The sequence below is a fragment of the Leptopilina heterotoma genome, unplaced genomic scaffold (assembly GCF_015476425.1).
Source record: "Leptopilina heterotoma isolate Lh14 unplaced genomic scaffold, ASM1547642v1 Lhet_101, whole genome shotgun sequence".
NCBI lineage: Eukaryota > Metazoa > Arthropoda > Insecta > Hymenoptera > Figitidae > Leptopilina > Leptopilina heterotoma.
Window position 1 is genome coordinate 389,165 of NW_025110815.1, and position 12,010 is coordinate 401,174.

Consider the following 12,010-nt stretch of genomic DNA (forward strand, 5'->3'; position numbering starts at 1 on the left):
AACTTCACGTCCAATAAAATGAAACAAGCCAAGAACGGCGAGGTCAAAGAGTTTTTTGGAAGGAGAAAAAAAAATAGTTTGCATTCCATTCTGTCTGCTGACTGTCAAATTAAGAATAAAACGTTCACGACGGCAGTTACTCAGTGAGTAGTATCTACACCGCTAATAATATTTGTTAAAAATTCCATGATTTTGCGAAATTTCCTCTTTTTCCAATTTATAAAAAGGAAACGTTTAGAATTTTAAAGGTTATGTTTCCTTAGACAAACGATTTTTCCAATGTAATTCAATATTCATTTTTATTTTTTCGGTAAATAGTAAATATTTATAATCGCATTCTTTTTTGAATAAATTACACACTTTAAATCCATTAAATATACATGTTTACTGTATTTAAATTGTTCGAAATTTTGTGTTTAGTTAAAAATGTAAAAAACTTTTAATTTTAAACGTTTTAAACATCACGTTAACATTTAACAATCAAGAATTTAATTGTTCACATAAAGTTGAATTAAAAATAATAAATTCATCGATGATAATATTGGGGAAGTTATTAAGAATATTGTTTTCGTGTTTTTTGCAAAGAAAAACAATTTGTGAAGTGTCAGATTTTCAACTATTACAAAAGTAAGATCTAATCATTTTTTCTCTGATAAAAATGTATTAAATATAGTTTAACTTGAGATTTCATAGAAATCATATTTTCCTGTTTAATATTCAACTCACGAAGATTTTTCCCCCTGTTAATTTCTTGTTTTTCAAACTTGCATTTGCAATTACGTGCAAAACACGTGAGAGGTAGAAATGCGTTTGTATTCTTTTTCATTTCGATAAGTATTTCGCGTATATAATATTTATTTTTAATTAATTTTTTCTTCTAGTTGTTATAGATCTCGTTGAGGTAGGTCATTATTAAATAGTAAACATTCTATATTTGGGTTTCTTTTTGTGTGTTTATATTTTTCAAATAGATTAATATTTTTTTTAACGAAAATTTGTTTACCTTTTGCTAATTATAAAACGATAAAGAAGAACATGTGTAAATAGTCTTATCTGATATTTGTCAAGTGTGTTACTTATTACGTGTGTGAGAGTTTCATATCAATTTAAAGAATTAGATTCTGATAAAATATCACTTTCATTCATGAAGTGATGTATTTAAATTCCTTATTGGCTCAATTAAACTTTGTCATTTAATTGAGCCAAATTTTTATTAATTCGACACTTTAGATAATTATATGAATGGTGCGGGTAGAAAATATTTTAAGACAGATGGAATTTTATTCATTTGAATATTATTTTTAGTAAATGTCAGGCATTCAATTCTGTTCAAAATTTTTTTTTAAATTTCAATTATCATTAAAAATAATAAAATTCTTCTTCGGAATTCAATTATTTTCAAAAAATTTAATAAAAATCTTGTCAAAATTTCATTTATTTTCGAAAATTTAACTCAATTCGATAAAATTCAAAATAATTAGAATTTTAATAAAACTTTTCAAAAAAATTAAATTATTTTAAAAAAATTTTGATAAAATTCTACGCAAACGTTTAATTATTGTCATAAATTTTTAGGATAAAAATTTATAAAATAATTGAATTTTTGAAAAATTTAGAATTTAAGTTCTCAGCAGGATTAGAATAAAAATAAATATTTTTGATTTAAATCAAGAAATACTGAATCAAATTTTTGTGAATAGAGGAAAACAATTGTTTTTATTCGTTAAAATTAATTTTCGATAGCTACTTTTTGATACTTTTTTTAAAATTAATTATTGAGTGTGACGCCTGAAATATGAATGTATAATAATTATATTTTATGCAAATTGATTACAAAAATAAGTAAAATAATTTACGTAAAAATGTAATCTATGAGTTGAGAGTTATGAATCTATTTCCTTGAGATAAAATCTACTGTAATGCTAAAAATAAGTGTTTTAATAAACTTTATGATAAAAAAAAAATATTCGCACGCTAAGGCGGATGTATTTAAGTAACACTTACGTGTAGAAACTTGAATGAATTTAATGATGACCGCTGTTAGAAATGTGAAGGGTCAGTGATACGAGTAATTGAAGAATTTACTCACCGACAATCGAAATTTTCAATTGATAATAAAATAACAAATTGCTTCATTATAATCTACTTTAATTTCGAATTTAATTGGAAAAGGTTCTTTTGTATACAATTCGCAGAAAAAAAATAAAATTAAATGCTTTTTATTAAGAAGTTATTTAATTTTTTTTTTGTTTCTTTTTTGCAAATTCTTTAAGTACATATAGATTTAAGAGATGTTACATAATCGTTCGTGGGCTTTGACATTGCATTCGTCAGAATCTAGACAGTTTTATAAATATAGCACCAACTATTTTTTACTTGGGAAAAAAATGACCACTGTCTGAAACTTTCATTAGTCGCGAAAGAAAAAAAATTGTCTAACTAAATGGAAAAATTTGTTTTAGAATTTACACAAAATAATTTATCTGGGGAAAAAAATGTCTAAAAAAAGTTTAAAAAATTTTTTTTGCAAAAAATAATTCTCTAAATTAAATAAATTTTAAGAAAAAATATTCTAAAATAATAAGATTATTGAAAATAATTTTCTAAATTAAGAAATAAATATTTAGAGAAGATAAAATTGATCGATAATTTATTAAAATTTTATTATCACATATATATGAAACGTTTTGCATTTTAATGTGAAAATTTTTATTGTCTGGTCGATAACAATTTTTACTATGTTCTTTAAAAATAAATATTTACCGTACGTTAAATTTTTTTTCTGTTATTTTTAAATCTAATATTTATTTAAACTATTTATAATATTATTAAAAATTTAACGAAATTGTTCTTTTTTCAGAGAGAAATCGTCTTCAATTGGCTGGAAATAATGAGCAGTGAACTTGAATTAACAAGATGATTAAGATTGATTCGTCGTAAATTAATTGGCCAAATTTAATGAGTAGTAAAAAATAAGTACTCAACAAGTGACTTGTTCTTCATCGAAAGGAGAATTAAAATTCAATCGTATCTCGAATATTAAATTTCAGCCTCTCTTGGGAAGAGAATTATTGAATTTAAATTAGAAAATTTCCATCTATCGAAGGGAAAAGGATATTCTTTTTGGAAATTCTCATCGAGTAATTTTTATTTAAACGTAAAAATGGCCTTGTTCCAGAAAGCCAGTGGTGAGTTAAAATTATACCTACTGCAAGTTAAATACTTTGAATAACAATATTGAAAGCAAAAAAAAAAAAATCGACTATTAATTTTATAGTAATTTTTTTATGTCTTCAAAGAAAAATTTTCTCTTTTAGAAAAGAAGAATTGAAAGAAAAAAAAGCGACTATTAATTTTATAGTAATTTTTTTTTTTGTCTTCAAAGAAAAATTTTCTCTTTTAGAAAAGAAGAATTGAAAGCAAAAAAAAGCGACTGTTAATTTTTAGTAATTTTTTTCTGTTTTCTAAGAAAAATTTTCTCTTTTGGAAAAAAATAATTGAAAATAGAAAAAAGCGAGTAATTAAAATTTTTAAAGTCAATTTCCAATTTTTTTGTTTTTAAAGAAAAATTTTCTCGTTTGGAAAAAATTGAAAACAGAAGAAAAGCGAGTAATTTTTAAAGTCAAGTCATTTTCAATTTTTTTGTTTTTCAAAGAAAAATTTTGTTTTAAAAAAAAAAAAAATTGAAAACAGAAGAAAAGCGAGTAATTTTTAAAGTCAAGTCATTTCCAATTTTTTTTTTTTTTTCAAAGAAAAATTTTCTCTTTTGTGGAAAAAAAGAATTGAAAAATAGAAAAAAGCGATTTTTTATTCCTTTTGGAAAAGAAATTTTTTTAATGAGAAAATAAAAAAAGGAAGGTCGATAAAAAAATGTTTACGAGGAAGATTTTGATAATTTTCAAAACTGCAATTATTGTAGAAATGTGATTTTTGTTACTTGCGTCAAAGTACAATATTTGTCTTGAAAATTTACAGATTCGAATGAACAATCAGATGCTTTGGTTCCCAAGAGTAAGTTTTCGGTGTAGAAATCGTAGATTTTTGAATCAGTATTTATTATCGTTATTTATTATTATTATTTTTATTTTTATTAGAACCAAGCACGAGTAGATCGTTTTCCTTAGAAATTACGTTATTTTCTTTTTTATTCGACCCTTTATATTTACAATTTTTTATTTTTTATCGCACGCTTTTTTTGCACTTGAAAATTGAATATTTTTATTTTAAAAATGAATTTTTTTTCCTATTCGAAATATTTCATTAAAAGTACATACTTTAAATTATGAAAAAATCTACTAATTTTAATTTTCATTATAGTTGAATCATCGATAAATGAAAATACGATTTATGACAAGAATTGTCCAACTATTATTTCTTTAGAAAGTGTCAGTAATCTGATAAAGAATTTTATCTGAGTTTAATTGTTATTTGAAACTTATGAATTAGATAAAATCATATTTGTGATAATGGACGATAATATTGAATAAGAGTATAATGAGAATTAAATGGGATTATTAATAGGCTAAAAATATTTTTAAATCTTTTTTTAAAATTTACTTTAGTTTAATATATTTAAATTTTTCTAAATCATTACCTTTTTTAAAATCTAGAGAAATTTTATCAATTTAAAAACTATTTGATTATCTTTTAGGATTTGTTAAAAATTAGAAACTTGGGGAAAATAAATTTTATATACATATAATTATTGTGTATGTTATTTTTGCACTGCAATAAAATGAAGTAACAACTGATTAGAAAATCGTACATTAGTTGCGACCTTGCCACTCAATTTTTATACTAAATAGCGGAATCATTATACTTACTGACGTAATTATTTTGTTGCAAAATATTTTAATTATATGTATAGACTTGTTGGTATTTGTGTTAGTTTTCTCATCTGAGTTTATCAAATCTAAGGCAAAAAAAAAAGAAAATAAATAATTTTATCAATTATGCTATTAATCAGGCCTCAGATATTTTATGACTTTTACGACTATTTTCACCTATTTTCAAAAACTGCCACTTTTTTCTACTTATTTTCAAACATTGTGACTTTTTCCATTTTTCTTCCAAATATTGGAATAAAATACATCACATTTTTTTTTAGTATAAAATGCAACTTATTTCGATTTTTATAATCCCCAAAAAGAAATAGACAAATCTTTGAAAAATTATTTATTTGAATAATTTTTCAAATTAAATTTTCGAAATATACAGTTAAAAAGCTTTTGAAGAATTGAAATTTTTGAAAATAATTAATTTTTTTGGAGCATTTGCTTAAAAATTTATTTAAAATAAACTTTTGAAGAATTTTAATTGCAAATTTTGAAAATAATTTTAATTTCACCAAAAATTTGAATGAAAAATATTCAAGTTTAATTTTAAAAATGAAAATTAGTTTTTAAAAATTATATTAAAATATTTTTGATAAAAAGCAATTCTTAGAATTTTTTTTTCATTCTAATTTTTTAAAATTAAATTATTTTCAATATTTTCAATTACATATTTCCGAAAATTTAAATACAAAAAGTACACAAAATAATACAAACATTACAATTTTTTATAATTATGTTTAACATTTTGGAGAAAACAATCATTTTCAAAATTTCTAATTAAAATATTTCAAAATTAATTACCTAATTAGTTTTTGTTTAAATTATACAAAAATTCTTTTAAGGAATTCAATTCCTAAGAAGAATTTCGTAATTGTTTTTAAATATAATCGATTTTGTTGATAAATTTAATTTATAATTTTATTATTGAACTTTATTAAAATTATCGATTTAAATATTTATTTAACAAAATCATTTGTATGAATTTCCATAGTTTTAATTTAATATTTCAAAATTATTTGTTTCTTTTAATCGACTAAAGCGATTTTTTTTTGCGATTGAAAGTCGATCCGAGGCTTGTCTTATGTTTATTTATTAATAAAGAAGAATTGTAATTAATTCTTGAAACTAAAAATACTTTCGTACCAGAATTTTGCTAAATCAAAACGTTATAGACTTGTCGAGAAATGAATTTGAAATTCATTTAATAAAGGAAGAAGATTACATAAAGATTCCTGGATTTTAATTTAATAGGTTATATAATCTTTTTTTATATACTTGTTTACGCTTGTATATTAGGAACAATTATTTTTTTAGGAATGCAGGAAAAATAAAATTACTTGACACTGTATCATTGTGAAGCTGACAAATATTTTTTGTTCTGAAGTAAACAATCTAGATAAATATTTTATAAGCCTACATTAATTGTTCGAATAAATTATCTTTTTCTTATATAAGAACAGAAAGAAAGAAAAGAATTAATTTATTTTTCAATATTTTTTCTTTTTCTAATGTAAATAAAAAAATATTTGATTAGGTATTTAATAATGAAGAATATTAAAGTGTTCAATTTTATACATAGATTTTCTGTCACGCTTTTGATTTTGTAAAGAATAAAATTTGAAGAGAAACAAGTTTTGAATAAGAAAAGAAAATGGGTCAACTTTGTCTTTTATCGACTTTATTAGGTAAATGTTTAATTGATCCAAAAAATACGTAATAAAATGTAAATAAAGAAATTGTAAACTATTTTGTACCAAAATTATGCATTTTATATTTTTCTTCTGCAATATTTTTGTTTGCATTGTACACACAGAGAAAAAATTTATTTAAATCCAAAAATATATTCTCTGGGTGTATATATTTTTTTTCCTTTTATTATTAAATACTTTATAAATTTCATATGATTTTATTTGAATATTTACAGCATTGAAAAATATTTCTAATTATTTTCTTTATTTTATAGAAAAAATACCTCGGCGGGCAATTTTGGGCGGTTTGATGTTTTTTGCCTGCATGTTTTCATACGTGATTCGTACGAATTTGTCGATTATTATTGTCGCCATGGTCGAGAGTACATCAAATAAAACAAAAGCAGCATCTTATTGTGCCAGTGAACTATTACAAAATACAACAATTAATAGCACAAAAAATATATTACAAGACGTAAGTTTCAATTTTTCTTTAAAAAAAATAACTAGAAAAAAAAATTATTCAAAACTATTATTTATTTAGTTTATTTATTTATATTTATTTATTCAGTATTTATTAAATTTATTTCATGTAAGAATTCCTTTACAATGTCTGAGAGTTAGATTAAAAAAAAGAAAAGAAACAGCTTTGAGATTTTTTTATGAATCAATTGGTAATATCACGATTGTGCCACATTCAATAAAAGTAGAAATAGTAATAAAAATGTCATTGGCAAATCCTTCTTGAATACAAATATAAATGAATTTATTTCAATTCTTCTTATAATGACCCACTTAATCAGAATCTTTGTTTTTTAAGTTTTTTAATTAAAATTTTACTAAATTTAAAATTTAATTCCTTAACTTATTTTGGTTTAAACATTATAACGTTAAAAAAATTTCTTCCATAATTTTTTTTTTTATTTTTTAAATATTAAATATCATTCTTTAAAAATTCATTACAAAAATTCAAAAAAAAAAAAAAAAAATTCATTACAAATTCTTTAAAAAAATATATTACGTTATTTTCGTTTAAATAAATAAACTCAAAATTTAAATTGAAAATTCAGGGAAAATTTTGAAGTTTTTTATTTAAACGAAAATAATGGTTGAGATTTGAAAAAATTGTAGAAGAGAAAATAGAAATTATGCAAATTTTTTAACAAAATTTTGTAAGTAATCTAGTTAAAAATCGTAATTAACAAATAGAAATCGTAGGGATTTTTTTCCTGAAGATATTTAAAATTTTCTAAAAAAGTGTTTTATAAATATATTAATTATGGAAATTTTGGTATAAAAATTATGTAAATTATTATTTCTTTTTTCCAAAGAAGAACAGAATTTTGTTAAAAAGTTTTGATAACAAATAGTAATTTTATAAAATTTTGTCTTCTTTTTCAAAAAGAGACCCATAATTTTGTGAACAGAATTGTGATTGAGAAGCAGAAAATTATGCAAAATAGTTTCTATTTCCTCATCATAATTTTTTTTAACAATTTTGTAACTTTTATCAAAATTATAGAATTTTAAGAATTTCAGAAAAATAAATTTCTATATTAATAATCGTTGTATTAGTTGCTATTTGCTTTTTTGTCTTCTAACATTTTTAATAATTTTTCCTTTCAATTATGTTCAATTTTTAAAAATAATGTACTATTAAAACCTATTAAAATTTTTTTAAACTTATTAATAGAAAATTAAACGCTTTTACACAATTTTATTAGAGTTTTTGTAAATAATTAAATTTTTTTGAAAAATTTATTTGTTTTTTCAAAATAATGTAGTTTTTTTTAATAATTTTAATTGAAGATTTTGAGGTTAATTGAATTCAACACAAAATATTTTTCAACTTTATAAAATAATCGTGTCTGTTAATAATTATAATTAAATATTTAATTATTGATGCTTATTAAAAATGGTATTGAAAATAATTGAAATTCTGAGAAAAATTTTATTATTTATAAAAAATAATTTAATTCTTGCGATGAATTTTACTACTTATAAAAAAACGAATTGTTTCGAAGGATTTATTAAAATTTTAAATAATAATTGGAATATTTATAAAAAATTTTTGAAAAAATTAAATTGGTTCGAAGGATTTATTAAAATTTAAGAAAATAATTGAATTTTTTCGATAAATATTATTGGAAATTTTTTTAAAAATTGAATTCCTTCGTGAAATTTTAATAAAATTGTATTCAAAATAATTGGATTTTTGCAAGGAAAGTGATATTCAAAAAAGTAATTTAATTGATTTAATGGATTTATTAAAATTGTAGAAAATAATTGAATTATTTTAAAAATTTTATAACGATTTAAGAAAAAAATTCAATTCTTTCGTGAAATTTTATTGAAAATAATTGAATTTTTGCAAAGAATGCGATATTTAAAAAAATAATTTGATTCAATAGATTTATCAAAATTTTGGAAAATAATCGAATTTTTTTGTGAAATTGTATAAAAATGTTGTAGAAAATATTTGAATTTTTTGCAAAAAATTGTACTATTTATAAAAATAATTGAATTCTTCCGAAGAATGTAACTTGTTTATGAAAACAATTGAATTCATGCGAAGAATTTTATTAAATTTTGTATAAATAATTGAAATTTTGACAAGAAGTATATTACCATTTTTGACAATAATTTAATTCTTAAGAAGAATTCCGCTATCTATTTATAAAGATAATTTAATTCTTGACGAGAAATTTTAAAAAAATTTGAAAATAATTTAATTTCTGCCAAGTATTTTATTACTTTTCAAAAGAATTGAATTCCTCTGATGAATTTTGATATTTATCAAAATAATTGAATTTTGGAAAAGAATTTTTATTAAAATTCCTTAAAATAATAATTGATTTTATAGGGAGAATATTGTTGTTTATAAAGATAATTGAATTCTTTTGCAGAATTACTTAAAAATTGTTGAAAATAATTGATTTCCGGGCGACGAATTAAAAGTTATTTATGAAAATAATTGAATCATTGCAACGAATTATTATTTATTTATCTAAAAAAATATGTAAAATTCAAATTTTCAAAGATTTTAATCTGAAACCTTTTCAAAATTCAATTATTTCTAAAAATTTACGCTCTAATGCTTTTAAAATTTAATTATAATCTAAAATTTTAACTGAAATCCATTTTTAAATCAATGTTTATGAAAAAATTCTACTAGAATTCAATTATTTAATTACAAAAATAACAATTTATTGAATAATTACATGTTTCTTAAAATTAAATTCTCATAAAGAATTTTATTCATAAATTTTTAAAAAACTGAATTCTTCTGATAAATGTTACTATTCATGAAAATAATTGATTTCTTGCGGAGAATTATATTAAAATTTTTGAAATAATAAACAATAATAATTAATTATGTAAAGTAATTTTTTAAAATTTTGATTGTGAAATTATTCAAAAATTTTAATTTGAAAATAAAAAATTTTATAATTTTCATAATAATAATAAATTGAATGTCACGTTCCGCGCGTATCATTTGCTAATTAGAAATCATAGGTAACTTTTTAGAAAACAGATTTCATTAGAAATTGCTTTTTTTTAGACAAGAAGGATTAAAAAATATTTTTTAGAAAAAGTGACCACCTGCCGAAAATAATGTATAATGTTTCTAAAAAATGATATTTAATATTTAAAAATTAGAGAGAAATGATGGGAGAAATTTTCTTTTATTCATTGTAAAATGAAAATTTTGTAATTGCAGTTTGGTGTGCGGTACAGGTGGGCGGAAAAAACTCAAGGATATCTTTTAGCTGCTTATTTTATTGGTGTTTTGCCAGCGAGTATTCCTGCCGGTATACTTTCGGAAAAATTCGGAGGTGCAAAAGTTGTTGCGTAAGTGTCTTTTTTTATTGATTATTTTGTTCATTGTTTCATTATTTACTGGCCTCGGATCGAAAACAAAGTTGCTAGTCGATTAAAAATAGAAAAATTTTCGAAAAGTCAAAATATTCGAGGCCTGTTATTAGAAATTTTATGTTTCTTATTAACATTATTTTGTAAAATTACAGATTCGCAACTGTCGTTCCTGCTCTCTTAAATCTTTTGGTTCCTGTAGCCGCTTCAGCCGATGATGTAATGCCTTATTTTGGTGTTTCATTAGTATTTATTCTTCGTTTCTTGATGGGATTTTTCGGAGTAAGTTTCAAAGATGATATGATCAAAATAATGATTATTTCAATTTAGAGAAATTAAAATTTGAAAATATATTTTTAATAGAATCGTTATTAAAAATAGAATAAAAAATTGCTACTTATTGATAAATCTTAAATCTATCATCTACTCAACCTACTGGTTGTCCTACTTTTTCAAGTGATGTGTGAACTCTGAATGGCGTCACAAATTTTTTTTTTTTATTATCATAAAGCTTCTTGGCTTCGTGTAATTGACCTTACAATTCAATGAGCACACTGATTATAATGCAATGAAATCCTTATATCGATTGTATTAAATTTTAAATTCCTTTTTTCTTCGTGTATATTTTCGAAAAGAATATATCACGTTTTTGTATTTTTTAATAATTATTATTTCAATTTTATTTTCATTTTTTATTTTTATTTTTAAAATTTTATTTTCAATTTTTTAAAAAGATTCTAAAAAAATGAGTAAATAAAATAATAAAAATATAAATATATTTAATGAATTATTAATATTTCGATTTGAGTAATGTTTTGATTTTTCTCTAATTTAATGACTAGAAATATTTAAAATTCAACAAATAGAATTAACCATTTCCCGATTGTAGGGTTCTGTATATCCAGCTCTACATGCCATGATTGCCAGATGGGTGCCACCTACTGAAAAAGGAATGTTTGTTTGGACAATGCAAGGTAAATATTTTTTTTTTTTATTAAAAATAGTGGAAAAAATTAAACTTTTATAATTCTTAAGAAAATCAATGATATTCATTAACTACTATTTTAATAAAATTTTCCAAACGAATTTAATTATTTAAAAAAGATGTTGATAAAATTCTACGCAAAAATTTAATTATTATCATAATTAATAAAAAAATTCAGAGGAATTCAATTATTCACAAATTTTATATCTAATTTTATATTCTTTGCAATAATTCAATTATTTTCTTAAAGTTCTTAAAGAAATTTGTCAAAAATGATTAAAAATAATTTTTGATTACTAAAAATAATTTTAGTTACAAATTGGATGATAAATTGTTTTTGGTGAAACCAAGATAAGAACATAAAAATTTATTTTTCAGGTGGGCCCTTTGGTGCTTTTGTTACGTTTGCCCTTTGTGGTTATATAACTTCAACTTGGGGATGGACCTCATCTTATTACGTAACCAGTGGTCTTATGTTAATTTTCGGAGCTATTTGGATTTATCTTGCGTATGACACTCCCGATACTCATCCGACAATTACCGAAGCTGAGAAAAGTTACATTAAAGAGCAAATTGGAAAAACGGTTACAAAAAACCACGTAAGTATTATTTATTTAAAATAATTAAAA

At 21.5% G+C, this 12,010-nt stretch overlaps 1 protein-coding gene across 6 annotated transcripts in view; it reads left to right on the forward strand.

Annotated features, from left to right (window-relative positions):
* The window catches only part of LOC122499720 (sialin), an 18,834-nt gene continuing 6,824 nt past the window's right edge, over positions 1 to 12,010 (forward strand). The window contains exons 1-8 of one of the 6 annotated variants that reach the window (XM_043608198.1): positions 1 to 143; positions 2,861 to 3,188; positions 3,976 to 4,011; positions 6,799 to 6,998; positions 10,245 to 10,375; positions 10,552 to 10,678; positions 11,286 to 11,370; positions 11,760 to 11,980. In XM_043608198.1, the coding sequence (XP_043464133.1) occupies positions 3,164 to 3,188; positions 3,976 to 4,011; positions 6,799 to 6,998; positions 10,245 to 10,375; positions 10,552 to 10,678; positions 11,286 to 11,370; positions 11,760 to 11,980 (825 nt within the window). In that variant the 5' untranslated portion in view covers positions 1 to 143; positions 2,861 to 3,163. The other 5 variants (XM_043608224.1, XM_043608214.1, XM_043608207.1 and 2 more) reach the window with 5 other exon arrangements.